General features: G+C 43.6%; 1 protein-coding gene across 8 annotated transcripts in view; it reads right to left on the bottom strand.

The window, feature by feature from the left end:
* dlg1 (discs large 1) overlaps window positions 1-17,659 on the bottom strand; it is an 84,720-nt gene that overhangs the window by 48,181 nt on the left and 18,880 nt on the right. For all 8 annotated transcript variants that reach the window (XM_065497870.1, XM_065497871.1, XM_065497864.1 and 5 more), the window contains one exon: window positions 4,268-4,395. In XM_065497870.1, the coding sequence (XP_065353942.1) occupies window positions 4,268-4,395 (128 nt within the window). The remainder of the gene's footprint in view (window positions 1-4,267; window positions 4,396-17,659) is intronic.

Genomic DNA, 17,659 nt, shown 5'->3' with positions numbered 1-17,659 from the left:
ATTCGATAGGGTTCACCGCACGATCTGCCATTCTTCTTGGCACAGGCGCTCCAGCCGGCCAAATTCACTCGAATAAACGAAATATGGACGGAAGAATCTCTTCTAAACATCTTCCAAGTAAAAGGGGGAAACGGCCAGCGTTTGATTGTGCGCTAAAAGCTTGAAAGCTTTGCTGCTACCCAAACACATTGGCTATTTGAAAGCCGTCCGGTGAATAAGAGAGGCAGTAGAACGCACTATTTCTATTTAATCATCAACCGACAATGTAAACAAGCCCATATAGTCCATTAAGGCACGGTCCGAATCAATTAAAGTGCTCGGGATTTTTGCGAAAAACGCACTCGTAAAGTTGTCTTTGATAGCAATCAAGTTAATGCGCTTCGATAACGGCAGCTCGCCAAGCAAACGAGTCGCTTTTCAACGTGACACATAAATTCGGGCTGTCCTTCGCGGCCATTTTAGCCGGCGAGCATGGTACGCGGCATTTGTTACGCATCTGGATCCATAATTTGCCTATAAAAGGCATTAAAGGCTTTGCGAACGCCACAAAATATTCTGCGGATGACCGCCGGCAGGGACGTTTATTGATAGTTTACATCCACGTCGAGAGCAAACAGACCGGAGGGGCTGGAGCCGCTTTTCGCAGCAGTTTGCTCTTCTCTCCCGTTGGATGGAACGGCGCGTCGCTAATGAAATGATATGTAAGCTGTAACGAGTTTAATTTCGCGCACGCACAGCTCCTCTGGCAGAAAGATCGCGTTTCTCGCTGGCAATTACTGTAACTTTCAGACACGCTCTCGCAAATATTTGCTCCTCCCGCTTACAGAATGGCTCTGGCAGAATAATTCATATTTAATAATTGTTTGTTTGTGAGTTGCGTAATGATTTGAAACGACCTGTGTTTCACGGGGTGTCTGTTAGCCCGTCTGCTGTTTGAGCTTAATCGCGCAAACGCCCAGCCCATGCTACCAAAAATCAATTAATAAATAAATAAATTGGGGAAGAGCTAATCGTGTGCGTAATTTAAACATTCAAACGCTCTTGGCTAGTAATTGAATTAAAATGTCCACCATCAAAGAGGTGCATGCGGCGGAAGGTAATAATTGCGTCTGTTTCACAAATTTACCGAGGACAAATTTCACTGCGAAAACTCCTGGTAGAGCTCCACCGGCGGCTAGTCGTCATTAAGAGCCGCAAATGCACCTGTTAGTTAGTACGTACACAACGCAGTATAATAAAGAGAGCAATCCCGCCGCACCATTAAGGGCGATGATAATATTTCTGGCCTAATCCGAGGTTGTGATTCCACGCGAGAGGCTGGATTTACCTATCTGTTTGGACTATTAGAAAAAATCAGCAAATTTTATATTCGGCGCGATTTGGAATGCTCTTTAACGGCTTCGTAAAATGCGAGTCAGATGGTTTAAAAAGGTTGAAGATTAGTAAATTCTGGCAAAAATTTCAGAAATTCCGTTGCGAGGTTTTTAGACGCGGAAAGAGGTCACAAAAGATCTGTAAAGTTGGAGTTTTATTCAATTTGCAAGTCACTGCTATACTTTAAAAGCCCGAACTTGGAACAGAGAGAAGTTTCCATTGAACAAATATAGTAAAAAAAGGCAGCAGCGAACGTAAAAAGTTTTGCTGGCAAGCCTACGCACACAGAGTTTCATATTCCCCTGGGGGCTACTGATAAACAATTTTCGCGTGCTCCAGCGTTGGAGCTGTTTTTGAGCAAGTTTATCAGAGACAAATTCGCAGCCTCCCTCAGGGTTGATCTTTGTTGTCACATCCCCGCAGCTGGGGTTCGGTTAACAATAAGCCAGACGTTGCGTGGGCATGGGCAGCCGCAGAAACGAGCAAAAAATTAGCACCTAGCCGCTATCTTATAGAGAAATGAAAAGGTCAGAAGGACGGTCGTTGGGATTCATATCTGTGCCAGCCGCGGGGTAAATCTGTCTCAATGGAAACGAACCGAGTGAGACAAATTCTACTGCGTATCGCCTCTTTTTACGGCGTAATATTCGTAATTTTATGTGACTTTTAAAGTTGCAATTTATATTAGCGACGCGCCCGTCTCTCTGCGTGATCGATACGCAGAAGCCCAAGTTGTCAAAGTGCTGGTGTGAGTGTGTTTTATCAGAGGGCACGGTGCGAGTGCTTTATCTCGCATTCATACCTGACAAAGTTTTGATTAAAAATTTCCAGACCAATTTTCGCGGGTAATCATCCGTCAGGCGATAAAGCAGCGAGCACGAGAGAGAAAGGCGGAGATGTGCAAATTGATTCGCGCCCGTCTCGCGCAACGAGCTCGACGCGATGGATGAGAATGAGGGGCCTCTTCACGGGGGTCATTGGAGAGGCCATTACGCGAACCGGAAAAGTGTGCTCGTTTCATGAGTGGATTCATTAGTTAATGAGGCTGGATTCCGCCTATCTCTATCTCTACCGCGCCTTTAATTAGCCCAGCAAGATGATTATGCAGAGAGTCAGTTTTTCGCTCTTTGCCACTCTATTATACTTTCAGGTGCTGAATCATCACTCTAAATGAGGAAATTAATTCCAGAGGCACAACACGTCCCAGTTTCTCGCTAGTAACGAGTTGAGGTCAACTGTTTTAATTTTCTGGATGTAGACGTAAAACACGGTTGCACGTTTAAACACCATCGTAAAATATTTACGGTAACTGCTGCTTAGTCGTTTCCCGTTTTTCAATAACGAGCTAAACGCAAGCTCTTTGCTCTCGTGGTACATTTCAACACGCATTTCCCACTGCAATTTGATCGTAAAAACGGGAAACGAGCTGTTTTTTTTATTTTCTACCGATGTTCCGGCGGGAAGAAGTTGTTGCTCGACGTTTTCAAAGCCGTTAAAAACTTTTTGCTCTGAATAAGTTTCCCCTCTGGCTCCACCGGCGAGTGCAGTGCAAAAAAGCAAATGGAATTTGCGGGTATGCAACCGTCGCAGCCGGCGCGAAAAGCAGGTTGTCTAACTTGTCAATCCGTTTGAAGTGGGAATTAAAACACGGTGCCGGTCGAAATCGTTACGAGTCGCCTATTTAGGGCAGCTATTTAAGGAAGATTCTCGGTGGAAATCGAAATATCTGCAACAATGGCCGAGCTTCTCTGGCCTTGTCAGATGACATTTATTTCCAATTGAAATAAGCACAAAGTCGCTCCGCTTGACGAGAGAGACAAAAAGAGGGTGAGTTTCGTTCGCAACAAGGCCTAATTTATTCATCGCATTAAAAAGCCGTCGACATTCGAGGCAAGGAGCAGTTTTGCAACTTTATTTATATGCCGCCCGCACCACCAAATCTTCAGGGCCGCACGCATTTCGCCTAATGATATTCGCGCCCAGCATAAATATTTAAATGACTAACTGTGTGTGCTACATTATAACACCCTGGGGCCATTAATAATGCATTTCCTGGGCCAGCACAAGCCGATTATCAAGTGAAAAGTTTCACGACAGAGAAATAATAGCGAAAACAGCGCAGATTCGACTTTGCTTGGCGCCTCGCTCGGCGGAAAGGCATTTTTAATTGCCGTCGGCTTGGGCGCCGTTCGACATTTATTTTGAAGCATGAAAATTCATCTCAGCGCTGCACCGATAAATTTGAGCCTCTAATTTAATTAGTCCGAAATTGTTAAGTCAGGGCTCAAAGAGGAAGTCTTATTATGCGAAGGCGGAGGCAATGTATCCGCTTTTAATTAAAAAGGTTTTATTATCAGGAAAGTGCGACAGAAAGCTTTTGACTTAACGTCACTGTGCCGGGTGGGCTTGTCTTTATTATTTGCCCATTTGGTCTGCTCTCGGGATAAAAACAAACAAAACTTGTTGTTGGCAGTGGAAGCGTCAACGGCCAGCAAAATCATATTAAAAAAGTTTTGCAAAACAGACGGAGAAGCAGGAAATGTAGTTGCATTCGCACGCGGGCAAAAAGTTAGGGGGAGAAAATCATAAGGCTATTTGCCTCCTCTCCACTGGCGAACTTATTTCGCAAGAAGCAACAACCTGCTCGGTTTGGCCAATTACATTTCGCTTAAAAGCTTTTCCTTGACGTTGATGCCGCCAACTTCGCGCCACTTACGAAACTTGGATAAAAGTCTCAAAATTGGCGCGAGAACGCGGCGGAACGGGATCTCGGAACACGAAAAATAAATCCCGCTCTCGATGCCAGAAGCTTAGGATTCCAACCTTGAGCCAAATCCGAAGGGGGTTAATGCGATCCGCATGCAAATGAGATAGGGGATGCGGCACTACTCACCTCGTAAGGGGGCTGTCCGAGCCCGTCCGTCGCCTCCCATTTGTTGGCGATGCGAATGGTTTCTGCAGTCTTCTGTTGAATGGATTTGGTGTCGTCGAGCAGCGTAAGCTCGTAAAACTCTTGTATGTCTGCAACATAAGAAAGCAAATGTGATGAATTTCCATTTTCTAGAGCAAATGTCAGCGGCTGAAAAATGAAAACGGGATTGCATCCGAAGTGGTGAAATTCCGCGCGCAGCATTTTTATTTCTGAAACAAGACGCGCGCGCTCAAAAAGAAAAAAATACTAACCCTTCTCATTCGGGTCCCAGGGGAAAATCGCGGCTGAGAAATGCGCTACGCTGCTCGCTTTTCCAGCCTTTTCTACGCCCAGAGACATTTAATATGCACAACCTGAACGAAGGGCAAGGGATAATTTTATTTATTTGCGGATTCGTTCCGTGATGCCACCATTTTTTCGCTGCTTTACATTTTTCATTTCGTGAAATTTTGATGGCATGAAAGTTGCAAGAAGTTCTTGCATAAATTTCCAGCAGTGGTGAAATTACAATTAGCTGTATACTACTCACAGAAAAATCACGACTCTCTTTTTAATAAAGTAAAAACTTTATCATAAGTCCAGTTCTTTTCAAAAGATACAAACTATCTGATGTAAGGAGCATACGCGTTTAAATATGTTACGTCCCAAACGCGGAAACGCGCAATACCAGAAATTTTCATAGTCCATCCTCCCTTCGCGTAAGGGATGCCCACATCGTGTATTACGTGGACAAATGTACAATACCCGTTGTGCTTCCAACCTTTGAAAGTTGGAGCTAGGTTGTTATATTCAATTTAAAAAGGGAATTGGTTTTTAATGCAATTCTCTTTTTGATACTTAAGAGTCCCGCAAAAGAAGTACTTAATTTTTTTCAAATGATTTATTTTAATTTTATATAGAGTCCTGAGATTAAACATCAGTTCATACTAATTTTGCAAGAACAGAATTATTTTTTTACAGTTGGCAGCACATCGGGTATTGCACGTTTTTCCTCGTAATACGCATTGTAGACGTTCTGTACACGACGGAAGGATAGACATAGCAAAAAATAATACATTGTAAAATATGTATATATGCACGGCTTCATATAGTCAATATAAATTGTAATGACAGCCTGCGATTCGCATTTTTAATCCAACAACGATGATAATACAAGAAAATGTGTGATCTTAGTTTTCTTTTGTTAATGCCCCGCAACGTCTACAAAAACATTAAATTTTATATAAGTAGTTAGTTACTACCAGGCACGTATCTCAATGTGAATCTAGCGCTTAGTATTTTTTACACTAGACTCGCATATGAATTAAAATTGATTTGACTGAGTAACGGCTTTCCCAGATGAAAAAAAAAATGTATTAGAAATCTGATCTTGCAAGTAAATCCGGCGTCTTTCATTGTGTCAAAATTGAATCGGGCCGCAACAATGAGCTCCGTAAATTAGACTGGCATGGCGGTTCATGAGCCCGGTTCAAACGACCGTCTAGAAAATCCTCTGCCGTAAGGAAGAAGAAGAAAAAGCGGATAATCTGGCAGAAGCTTAAAATTCGTCGGGCAGAAGAATAAGGAGGAAACTCAGCTAGTGGAAAGGAAAGACGCACTGCAGCAGCGGGACTGTTCGCGAAAATTATCATGCACGGAAAAGTCAGAGGGAGAGAAAAATTATTATATTTTACGGCATTTCCCGGGTGGATTTACGATCTGACGAATTGCTACTTTACTGTTTCATTTTCGCTGGCTCCAAATCGCACTTTTTGTTTATTTATTGCGAGTTGACTCGCGGTGAAATACTAAACCGGAGCTGCACGGACAAGCTGATATCGCGTTTGTGGAGCGATTCGCTCGTTTTGTGCGGGTTGCTCGGCGAAACAAAGGGTTCAAAAGGGAGCAAAGGCAGAAACGAGCCAGCCGGTGCAGTGCGAGCCAGAAATATTTATGTATGCGCTGCGAAATAATTGAACCAGCCGCAGAACGAGTGCTGGCGAATAATAATCAAGGCCTTTTGCACGCGTACAACATGTACACGCACAATTATTAATTTCAAATTTCGACCTGATGCATGCTCGCAGTGAGGATATTTCATTTTTGCAAAAATATGATAAGTGGCACTGCGCAAACATTACTTTTCCGTTCGTGGAATGGGCTCACGAAATTATTTTGTATTTTGTCCCCGCGTTATCCCAAATTCGGAACAATTCTACTGCGAAAAGGTTAACTTTAAATTGAACTGACTGGAAAGCGTGAAACCGTGTTTAATTAATTTGATTTTGTTGGGTGTTGCAAAATATTCGTCGTGTTTCCCAACTTGTGTACTGAAGCTAACATTTTAATCAACGAGGAAAAAGGTTTGCTTGGGTAACAAACAGATACTCTCCGCTCATATTAAAAATGAAGGAAATCCAATAAAAATTCCATAAAAACTAATTAAAGCGGATTGGACGGCGAGGATGGTGAAAAGCCTTTTAGCGCCCAGCGTGTAGCTGATCAAAGCGTAAATTGCCTTTTACCAGCTCTCTCTCTCTCCCTCTCACTGTGCTATGCGAGTTCTTTTTCCACGCCACATCAGAGGGAAAGACACGAGGGAGCTGAAAACCAAAAACAGCGGTAATAATGCACTATGCCGTTCCATCAATGTCCGATTCCAGCAGCGGTCACTTTGCTCGGAGCGCGTACAGCTCTAATTAAAGTTTAAATCCTCTCTGTGGTGTCCGAGTAAATAATGCCTGCGCCGTAGCTCGCGGCGGGCACTGAACCGAGGACTGGCTGCCCGGATCAAAGCGAGAATCGGATTATGGTGGCCGGCGCAATATGATTGCCTTTGTTCACTCGATCCGGCCGCAAATGGCCTAAATAAATTAGAGCACGCGACGTGACTCGGCCGCACAATCCGGCTCTTCTTCAAATTACCGGTCTCCTCCGCGAGAGCGGCACACGCGGGGGAGGAGGTAGGTGCTTCATCAACCCGAGTCGAATTAACGAGTGTGTGCTCGCTCTCGACAGTTTACACATCCGTGGATTCGGTTTCAGACGCGCGCGCTCGTGTGTTTGACATGCACGCCGTCGCGCCCGCCGTCTCTAGCGCAAAATGAAGCCCCTGAGCAGCCACTTTCGCACAAGTTCGCAGCTCCTCGAAGAATTTCCCGCAGGATATTGAGCTCGTTTAGCAACAGGGGTGACAACACGGAAAATATGCTCGTCGCTGACCGTAAAGAGGGTGCTTCGAGCACCGCAAACTTTTCCTTCGCCGCCGGCACGGTTTTGAACGTGCTAGTACGCTGGAGGAGAGAATAATAACGCTCGAAAGTTCATATATTAGAACAAATATGAGCTAGTTTCAACCGCGTGCTTACTCTAAGAGCCGGTTGCAATTTCCCATCCAACCCTTTGTTGTAATTCTGAAAGCATTCCAAGTCTGACCGCGGCTATAGTCCTTCAGATAACGACCACAACTACTGCGCTGATGCCTGTTTAGAAGCTTAAAGCTTGCAATTCAATTTTACCTCAAACATTTAGTCCTGATAATGCAATATCAGCCTTAGGTTAGGCTGAAAACGTTGCTCTTTAGCCTAACGATAGTATAAAGTACTAAAGGAAACCCATGTCTAAGGTACAGATTTATCAAACAATCGACAATTTTTCTTAGCTTCTTTTATATACAAAAAGGCTTGCAAATTTATTGAGCAAAACTGATTTTCATTTTTAACCGTCTATCTAGACCCTAATACCATCTAAAACTACATTATGAAAAAAGCAAAAATCCCTTGTGAATACTACAAAATGTTTTAGAGAGTACAAATTGGTATGAATTTTAATTATTACTAATTCATCTATTCAAATACAGGACCAAAACATCTAGCGACAATTTAGAAATACGATTACATACAACTCTTATTGTTACAATGTTACAAGAATTAAAAAAAAATAAATAGACATGGTCAAATTTTAAATTTTAAATTAAAAATTAAATTGCAAAATACATATATTATTTATTCGTTTCTGCTGTCGTCTAACGCACTTTGATTGTTTTTAAAATCATCTGAATTTAGTTAAATTTGTGTGCAAACCATACTTGATTATTTTTTATTAAATTGGTTCCGTTCAGTTTGATTTAAAATTTGAAGTTAATGTTAGTTGCACATGAGATTCATTTTGTGGGCAGAGTTTTATTATATCTGTAAGTCAGCTGAGAATGCTTAAGAAAAAATTGATGAATCAATCTAATTCAATCAGAATTAAAAAAAACATCTAAATATCTATGAAAGACCCGTCAAATAATTGCAAGCTTTCTGACATTGTGTTATTATTGGTAAAAAAACCAATAAAAAATATGGAAATTGTCCTAGACTGTCGAAATTGTGTAAGAACCGTGATGACATTGCCCAAAACCATCTCAAAATATACATATTATGCCTTTCGCAAAACTTTTTAAAATTCTGAACCCTACCCACAAAATATCTTTAGAATCCAAGCACGAAATCGACTGATTTGAAGTCTGATCAACAGAATAAACTTATTGACACAACTGGTGACTCGTGCCTAATTTAGCTAATTTATGGATGGAGCAACGGCTGGAGAATGATTGTTAGTGCTCTCGTTTAAGATTTACGGCGGGTGATGAGCTCTCTGCTATATCAAATGAAATGAAGCTCAACAAATTTACAAGCATTTGCATTGAATTGGAATTTCAAATGAGCTTTTTACCGTGGAAAAAAGATTGCCTCGTTTTTGCTTACGCTGCTCTCAATTGGATCGCAAATTTGCACAGTCTCATTCGCTTTTTGTCAGTGAGCGCTGCCATTAAGGTGAGACCGGCTAAGCCAACCGACTGTGACTGTTGCCGACTCTAAGTTGATTTAGGCAACCGGCACAGCGTTCAAGCTAAGACGGTTGCTGCACGCGCCCAGCCCACTTTCCGGAGAGCAAACATGCAGAGGAAGGGAGAGGTAGAGCAGCGCTTTACTTTGTTAGTTAAATACAACAGCAAGGTCGGCGCCAAAACGAAACTTACTTAACATCGTCGCAGCTGGCTACTGCGTTGGAAAATCCATTCTTTACGAGTGGAAATTTATAAGCCGGGCGAAAGTAATTAGCCGCTTAAACAAGCCGAGAGTTTTCGCTTTTCCCTCGGTCAATATTGGGCCTGCCTTTCTTTTGAAATTGGCTTGCAAACTTTTGGCCTGCTCATAATGAACCTCGGGGAGTTATCAATTAGTTTCTTGTGTTTTTCTACACTCGGCAGCAGCGGTGCATAATTGAATTTGACAGCTAAAATGCTCAAATGGCAAGAGTCGGGTGGGCACGTCGCGGAGAAAATCAGCGGGCACGCATTAAATGGGAAATTCGCGCGCGAAATGCGAAGCAGCAGGCGTGGCTTCCTCTTTTTCCCACTCATCGTGCCAGGGGTATGGCCCTGAATTTTGATTAGTGCAGAACGGGAAATTCAATTGATTCGGCAGATAAACCGACCACAAAGGAGACGCCGCCAAATCGAATTTTTCCCCTCCGTTCCAGCCCCCGGGGCATGGCAAGAGCAATTTGGAAAAGCCTTTCGATCAGCACCGAGTTTGCCGGGCCAATCACATGCAAACATATTTTCTAATGAATGGCAAACAAGGGTTGATACTGCTGAAATCCAGGCACGGCTTCGCTCGGCGCTCATTACAATTCTGATTGAGGCGGAGATGGAGAGGGTGTGCCAGGACTAATTTGCAAAGTTAAGTAATTGCACCGCCACTTCGGATTCATTTCCTGTTGCGCGCACCACCATTGATCTGGGCCCGCAGAGACTTATCAAACTTGCAAATTGACGCTAATGTCGGCAAACTGGGAGCGGACACAAAGGTAATTATTTACGAATGTGCTCGCTCTGGCCGAGCAGTGTGTTCGCCCCCCGGGCAGAATGGGTGGTTTTTAGGGCGACGCGAATGGCAGCTTTCCAATCTTCTGGGCAGCCGTAAAACTCTGCTCGATCAAACAGGCCAAACGAGCTGCGGCGCTTGATATGCACGAAAAAACTCAATCTCGTCCGATCTGTACCGGGGCAATAAAATGCAATAGTTTTTGATGTTGCTGGTCTCGGCCTAAACAACAGCCGGGGGCGGAAGGTTTTTTGTGCTTCGGATCAAAGGACCACAGGGGAATTTGCTGTCTTTATTTCTTGGGTTAGATCGTTCAGGCAAAATTATTAAGGAGGGCGAGGTAATGCAAAATATGGTGGAGGCAGGTGCCAAATTGAGGGCGAAAGCAGCACACAAAGGGAATGAGAAAATGCGCGGTGTAATATTTGGTTATGCTGGAATTTCTTCATTTCGTCCAATTTGCATCACGGCTTGCGGCTCTCAGAGAGAAGCTCAACAGGGAGGAAATTTATTTTGAAGGTGGAAAACTCTTAGCAGACATCCCACGCATTTCGGCTAAATTGAAAGTCAGTTCTCTTTTCCAGCGTAAAATAACTTTTAAAAGGTATTTTTAATGGATACCAGTGAGCAAACTTTACATATTCATCTGTTATGGAGTATGTAGCAGTAAAGCGATCGACCTTTTTGCTCTTTCGGCTTGGGCAAGGCAATTCTATTCCATTCCATTGCCCCGCAGATGTATTCTCGAGGGAACTTTCTCAATCTCCTGATGCCCCCAGCAAAACGTACGCCGAAATTCACGCCAGGCGACACGAGACGAGCAAGGAGATTATCGGCGCCCGCGCGCACCTCGAAAAAGAAAATGCTAATCCCGAGGAGCATTTTCATATCTGCGGAAACCTGCGAGCCAAATTACCTCGAGACCGTGCGACATCCAATTTCCTTGATGGCGTCTCCGGTTTTAGACTTTGCCGACACAAAGCACTCGGTTTAAATTATGGCGAGCGGTGACTGGCTAGGGTTACCTCCACCTCCATCCGACGTCTCGGCTGTGCATCGGCTGTTCATTTAGACACAGCGGCAGGAAGTGCGGTGCCGGGCTGGGTGGAAACTCGGCGGCTAAAACGCTGCCAAATAATATGCAGATGTCTGTCCGTTATATACGCACTTCATAATAGGCAGCAGAGGCGAAAAGTTTTGCAAGCCACTTCAGCGAAAGAGTGAGTGGCACCCGACCGCCACTGGTGGGTGGTGGAAATTATAAATTTCGGCCGACTGCTCCATTAGAGATGCACCGCACTCGAGTTTTAGCAGCTGCTTTATCACGCCAGCCTGACACATGCACTACCTGCACCATGATTTATGGAAAGCACTGCAAAATTAAAGTGTACGCTCGCTTGCTTTCAGTTTTTCACCGGGTCGCCCAGTTACGCGGATGCAGGTGCAAATACATATTTTACGCTTGACCACTTTGTATCCCGACGCGTGCACGCAGCTTTCCTTCACTTATTCAGGGAAGCTGTTTCCTCGTGTTTCAGCATATGCAGTATTTTGGTAGCTGCCAGACGGTGAAGACTCTTAAATATGACGTAAATTCGTAATACGAGGACACCATGCGAAAGGCAGGTACATACTGCCTTGTTTGCTACCTAGCCCGGTTGGTGGTTTACAGACACTCTTGATTTCGCAAGCTAGATGTTTACGAATGTGGCTGCGTGCATTGTCACCGACTGTGAGCTTTTGTGACAGTCGTCGAGAGGAGACGATATGACTTTTCGAAACTTGGAAAGGCGTAAAACTAAGTTTATGTTGCGCTTTCAATGAAAGCACGAGAGTCTGTTGAAAACAACTTTGGAAGTTCCCGACCGCTCATAAACAGGTGTGAGCGTTTTTGAAGGCAAAGCACGTTACAGAAATAAACCTTGAACTTTTAATCTGCCTAACACATCGGCAAAAGGAGCACACCTCTCAATTTACAAATGAAATAATTATAGATATTAAATCTTGCAGGATTCGTCTGCAGCTCCTGAAACAATCACAATTCATCTTCTTGTGTCATCAATGTGTAATATTTTGCAGATGAGTACATCTACTTATACTTCCTTGTAAAAGAGTGAGATGTGAAAGCTGATTTTCGATTTATGTGAGAACAAGCTCGATATCTTGATACTACGAATTCTCGATCAGTTTCGCTGTTCAGCATGACAAATCAAAGGAATTTCTGGGTGCACACTCAAGTCAGCTTATGTGATATACAACTAAGCAAAGAGAAAATCGTCAGTATTTGATATATCTGTTTATCGTCTGTTTCAGGTAGTTCTTATTTGAAGATTTAAATCCTCAAGTTGAGCAAATATAACTAATGATTCGCTCAACTACGACGACAATCAAGTGTTTTTAGATAAATAGCTTCTTGCATACTTTGGCAAACGTTTACAGCCTTTTAAAGTAAATATTTTCATGAAAATTTAACTAACAAGCCAGCAGCCATAATAATCCCCAGTGATTAAAACCGGAATAATTTTCTGCCTGCTGGAATGAAACTGGTCTTATGGGAGGAGCGCGCTTTCCGGCTTGCTGAAATTTAACACCCGGCTTACAGTCGAGCGAAAATATCCCACTATGGGAATTGAAAACACTGAAATGGATGCGCAAAATAGAGGGAAAAATCTGTTGCCAAACTGGCAAGCACTTTTATGTTTATATAACTCGCATTACGCACCGATCCTTTTTTTAACGCGAGCAGATTAAAGAGATAGCAGGTTTAGTATTTTTAGTAACAAGTTTAGCGGCAAAGTTTGAAGAAACGAGATTAAACTTCATAAATTTATTTAACAAGTTCTTTTTCCTGAGAGTTTCAGAGCTAAGCATAGAGTTTTTGCTGAAACAAACTATCGAAACTGATTTATCAGTGCCTCATTCCTAGCAGAAAGAAAAGAAAAATCAATTCCACTGGAGGATTTAAGAACAAAATAATGAAATTCGTAAGGTTCGAAACCGCTTATTAACATAATAAATAAATTCCTCTGAAAAAGGAAAACAAGCAGAATTGTCTCAATAGTCTGGCAAAGTTTCTTAATCCTCAGGGTATAGAAAGGACGCAGTAGTCACTCACTGAAGTGCAGTGCAATTAAAAAGTTAATTATCACCGCCAACAGCAAACTAATTAACTATCAAAAACACAGCGCTGCAATCCACAGAGAGGCATACATGCACAGTTAGCTGAATGGCAAACGCCGGTGCGCACAAAGGCTCAAAGAAAATCAAGCAAGAAAAGACTAGAGAGTGTGCGCCGCGCGCAGTGCAAATTTAATTTGGCAGACGCGAATTAATTACATTTGCATGAGCGTGTTGTCCTTAGTGCCTGAGCGAGCGAGCGGGCGGCGAATGCAGAGCAGTGACAGGCAAACAAAGCTGGCTGGGTGTTTGCCATCGGTTATTGTGGTCGGCCCAAGAACCGCAAGGAGTAGCACACGCAATATAAAAGCGGCTGGTTGGCCGACCAGCTTCCACCGAGCAAATACAAAAGTGCTCACTCGAAACTCCGACGAAAAATGAGCAGGCAAAACTGTTGCTGCTCAACACACAAAAAGTGTACAAACGCGAAAAAATGAAGCCTAGATCTGCTGTGGTTAACATGGCTTTACTCGAGCATTCCAAAGTGCTTGTCAAGAGTGAGACTAGACAAGGGAGATTTTCTCTGGGATTGTAAATGCAGGCCTTAACACAGGATTTAATCAGTTCTACAACACAAGCAAAGAATACCAGAAAATTCATTTAAATTTATACACGCAGGAAAGCTTTACTCTGCGCGGATTGGCTAAAGATGAGCGGATAACCGTAACAGTTATATTTTTCAAGTGAAAAATTGTATCACGCGTTCTCGTACTTGACAGCCACTGTTTTGGCCGCTCAGACCTCATCAGCAGTATTCTACCTGTGTTACCACAGTATTATCTGCATAAAATGTTGAATCGTTGGTCGTTGAACACAATTAACTGCTTTCTTTGCTAGGCATGATCTCCCTGCGACAAAGCCCTTTCTTAGAAAAAATTACGATCCCAGCAATAAGTGAAATTCTTTTACTTTTATTTATTCTGAGCCTCAATGAAACATGCTCCTGCAGCTCAATCGAGATGAGAATTATATGGCAAAGTGCCGTACAATATTTAACCATTGGAGAATTGAGTTTTGAAATTATTACATCAAAAGGCATTTTTTGTAAGACTGCACTTTGGGAAACTGACTGACAATTTGTTTTCATAGGCGACTGATAAATGGTATCCGAACATATTACAGCTTTCGCAGTATTCAAGACTCACGGCTTGCCACCTAAGTTACGGCTTCATATATTTTTACGGTTGGCGTGACTGCCAGGAAAAATTTGACCAGATGACCGATCTGAGTTGCAATGAAAGCCTTGCAGATTAACCTCTTAAGCGTACCTGTGAACGCCGTTTTAATTTTTACACTTTCCTAATGCAATTAGACGGCGCTCAACAATTTCAACACTGACCTTCCGTGGAGATCGCAGCAGTAAAACGCTCGTGAAAGCCGCAGGGTATGGGTTCATAAAGTGTGAGCGGGAAAACGGTCTTGTCGTAAAAATACATGTTAATGCCTATCTCGGCAGATACGTCCGTGTTTGCGCGAGCGATCGAGAGGTAAACTTTTCATTCGTCATCGTCATGCCGTTCGAGCTTGAAAACTGCGCACGACCAAATCCCAGGGTGATTGAAATTCGGAGCAAACACGGTGAAATCCTCGGGTCCGTGCGCCAACAAGCTGCAAAGGAGATATTACTCGAGCCGACCGATAAAAATCGGCTCTTAGGATTTGCTCGCCGAGTGAGAGGCTGGAGTGCTTGCAGCTTAATAATTCACGCCGCTGTCAAAGCGATGGCTTTGGTTATGCAATAAATTATTTTTCCTCGCCATATCTAGCGGGCATTATATAAATATGATGTATATATCCGAAGGGGTAATAGATTCTGCATGCGCAGCGGGGCAAAAAGCATCTCCGCCACTTCATCTCGCCTTACACTTTTTCCTCGTGCGCCCCGGCAGCGCCATAACTCGACATTGGCTTGATTTAAGGGGCTGCTGCCGCTTTCTGCGCGCCAGTTGCTCAATGTCAGCCAAATGATCTCTCTCGCCGGTGCTGCAGTATCAAAGGCGAAATCGCTGCTTCAAAGGAAAAATTGCGTCGAGCGGAGCTAATCTAATTAGCGATCCGTGTGTCTGCCTGCTTTCTGCGCGCCGAGCACCAACTTTCCACGTCCAACTTTATTTTATGCACAAACACGTTCTTTCTCCGGCACGCGCCGAATAAATTTAAAGATATACACACGTAAATGCGTTTTGGTGCGCAGACTTGCTTGGCTGCAGCCTTTTTGCCATTCCGCTTATTCAAAGCCGCCAAATTTAATTAGAAAGTGGATAAATTTGCGGTCGTGTGTAAATATTGCGGTGACAGGTGTTGAATAAAATTAACGCCCAGCTGCTTGCCGCCCAACTTTTTCACGCGCCTGCTTCCGCGGGATTATAAAAGTTTGCAGAACAATTCACGTCTGCGTTTTCTCCACTTGGTTCCGATGAATAAATTATCCCCACGCAATACGATGGTCGATGGAGTTATGAACTTGGAACGTAGAAAATTAAATTTCTCCAATCAACGATTTCTCAGAAAAAAAAACAGCGCTCTCGAAGGAAGAAATCCAACAAGCGGAACACCATGCGAGATGGAAAAAAACGAAATTCACGCCCGACACCAACGGTTCTCTTCCTTGAACGAGCAAGGGAATGCCTGAAAAAGTAGAACTCGATTTCCCCGCAAATATACTCAGCATTTTAAGAATTCTGTCGGTTTCCTCTTCGCACCCAATCGATTTCGAAGCAGCGCTCCACCAAGCTGCCGTTAATTTTAGTTATCGCCCCTTTTATTTACCCTGCCGGCAGGTGTTTCACTCGTGCATCCAAAAGAAAACGTTCGCTCTTGGAAAAAAGCTTAAGGCGCCAACCTTCCCGCAGGGCTTTCTGCATACCAGGGAGATTTAATTCGAGTTCAAATTAAATTAAAAAACGCGAACGATATTATCTTCGATTTTTCGGCTCGGTCGAATCGCAATTTCCTGCTCATGTTACCTCTCGATTTGCCTACCAAATACGAACGAACGCTCTTGATTAAATTGCTCGGCATTTATGAGATTTATCCCAGTGCCCAGGCATGAAATTGCAGACTCGCTTTGCCACCCATCAGAGACGTGTGTTGTGCTTGCTTTCTGGAAATTTACAAGACCCTTCGCTCCCAATTCTGGCCACATTAACGCCGCCGGCGCTTCCTGGTATCTGCATCACAGGCTGGTCGCCGAGGTAACCGATTTCGCCATTAAATTCTGCGACACTGCGCGCTCTCTCTCTCTCTCTCTCTTCTCTCTCGCCGTCTCGCAACGATACTCACTTCTGATATATAGTTTGCCGTCTGGCTCTGAATTATTGTGTGACCTCTTGCTAATCTCGCCAGGCTGTTCATCATACTCGTGGGTCGCTGGAAACAGCTAAATTTGCTTTTTTTCTATCCTTATATGCCTTACAATTTACAAAACCCACAAGACAATTATGTTAAACAGCAGCAGAAAGTGACAAAGGAGGAACAATCAAACGTGGATGAAAGAACCCGCCTTGAGAAAAGAAACAGATGGCTTCGTCGAAGAAGGAAATTATTTTTCCTGCATGATTCTACCCAGCAAATGTAGAGAAACTTGACAGGCCCAAAAGAGAGTTAGAGCTTCAACTCTTCCTTTTACGTTCACGTCTGTCCTTAAGCAATATTGAGCTATTTTTCAATCCAAAAGGGATTTGGCGAAAAAAACATATGAGCATTGCAATTGCAAAGTTTTTTGAGCGCGCGCGAACAAACAATTTGAGCTGAACAACAGCATAAATAACCATTCCGAGATCACGTCTTTACTGAAAGGGTCTGGAGTGAAGTTCTAGAAATGATTCGTGAGCACTCGCCTTCTCACTCACGTTGGACCGCAATTGGAGAAAAAAGGGCTGAAGCGTTTTGGGGGCAAAAAATGAGCAATCTAGCGCAGATCGGATACCGCTGCCAGAGGGCCACGGGAGCAAATCACCAGAGACCAGCCCTTGTGATCACACGTCGATAAATTGCAGTGGCCCAGTTGACCCTTTTCTGGAATGCTTTAAAGCCGCAAACGGCTCTTTTACACACAGCACTAACGCTGCGCTGCAATTAATAAATCACAACAGCGCGAGCAGCGACACTCTTTTATGATGACATCAAATAAAATACACCGACCGTTGCGAATGAAACGGGCTGGAAGCGGTGACCCGGAAAGTTCAGAGCACCAAAGTGGCGTCGTTAATTCGGAGACCTGATTGCGGCGCCAATTGAGGTGCAACACTGCCACCCACGCTCGACGCTGGGTGTACCAAAGCGAAAATAAAGCCCCCATTGCGGCTTGCATTTTTTTTCT

Source organism: Cloeon dipterum, chromosome 1, assembly GCF_949628265.1.
Source record: "Cloeon dipterum chromosome 1, ieCloDipt1.1, whole genome shotgun sequence".
Classification (NCBI taxonomy): domain Eukaryota; kingdom Metazoa; phylum Arthropoda; class Insecta; order Ephemeroptera; family Baetidae; genus Cloeon; species Cloeon dipterum.
The sequence above is the reverse complement of the archived record's forward strand: the minus strand, read 5'-3'. Positions and strand labels throughout refer to the sequence as shown.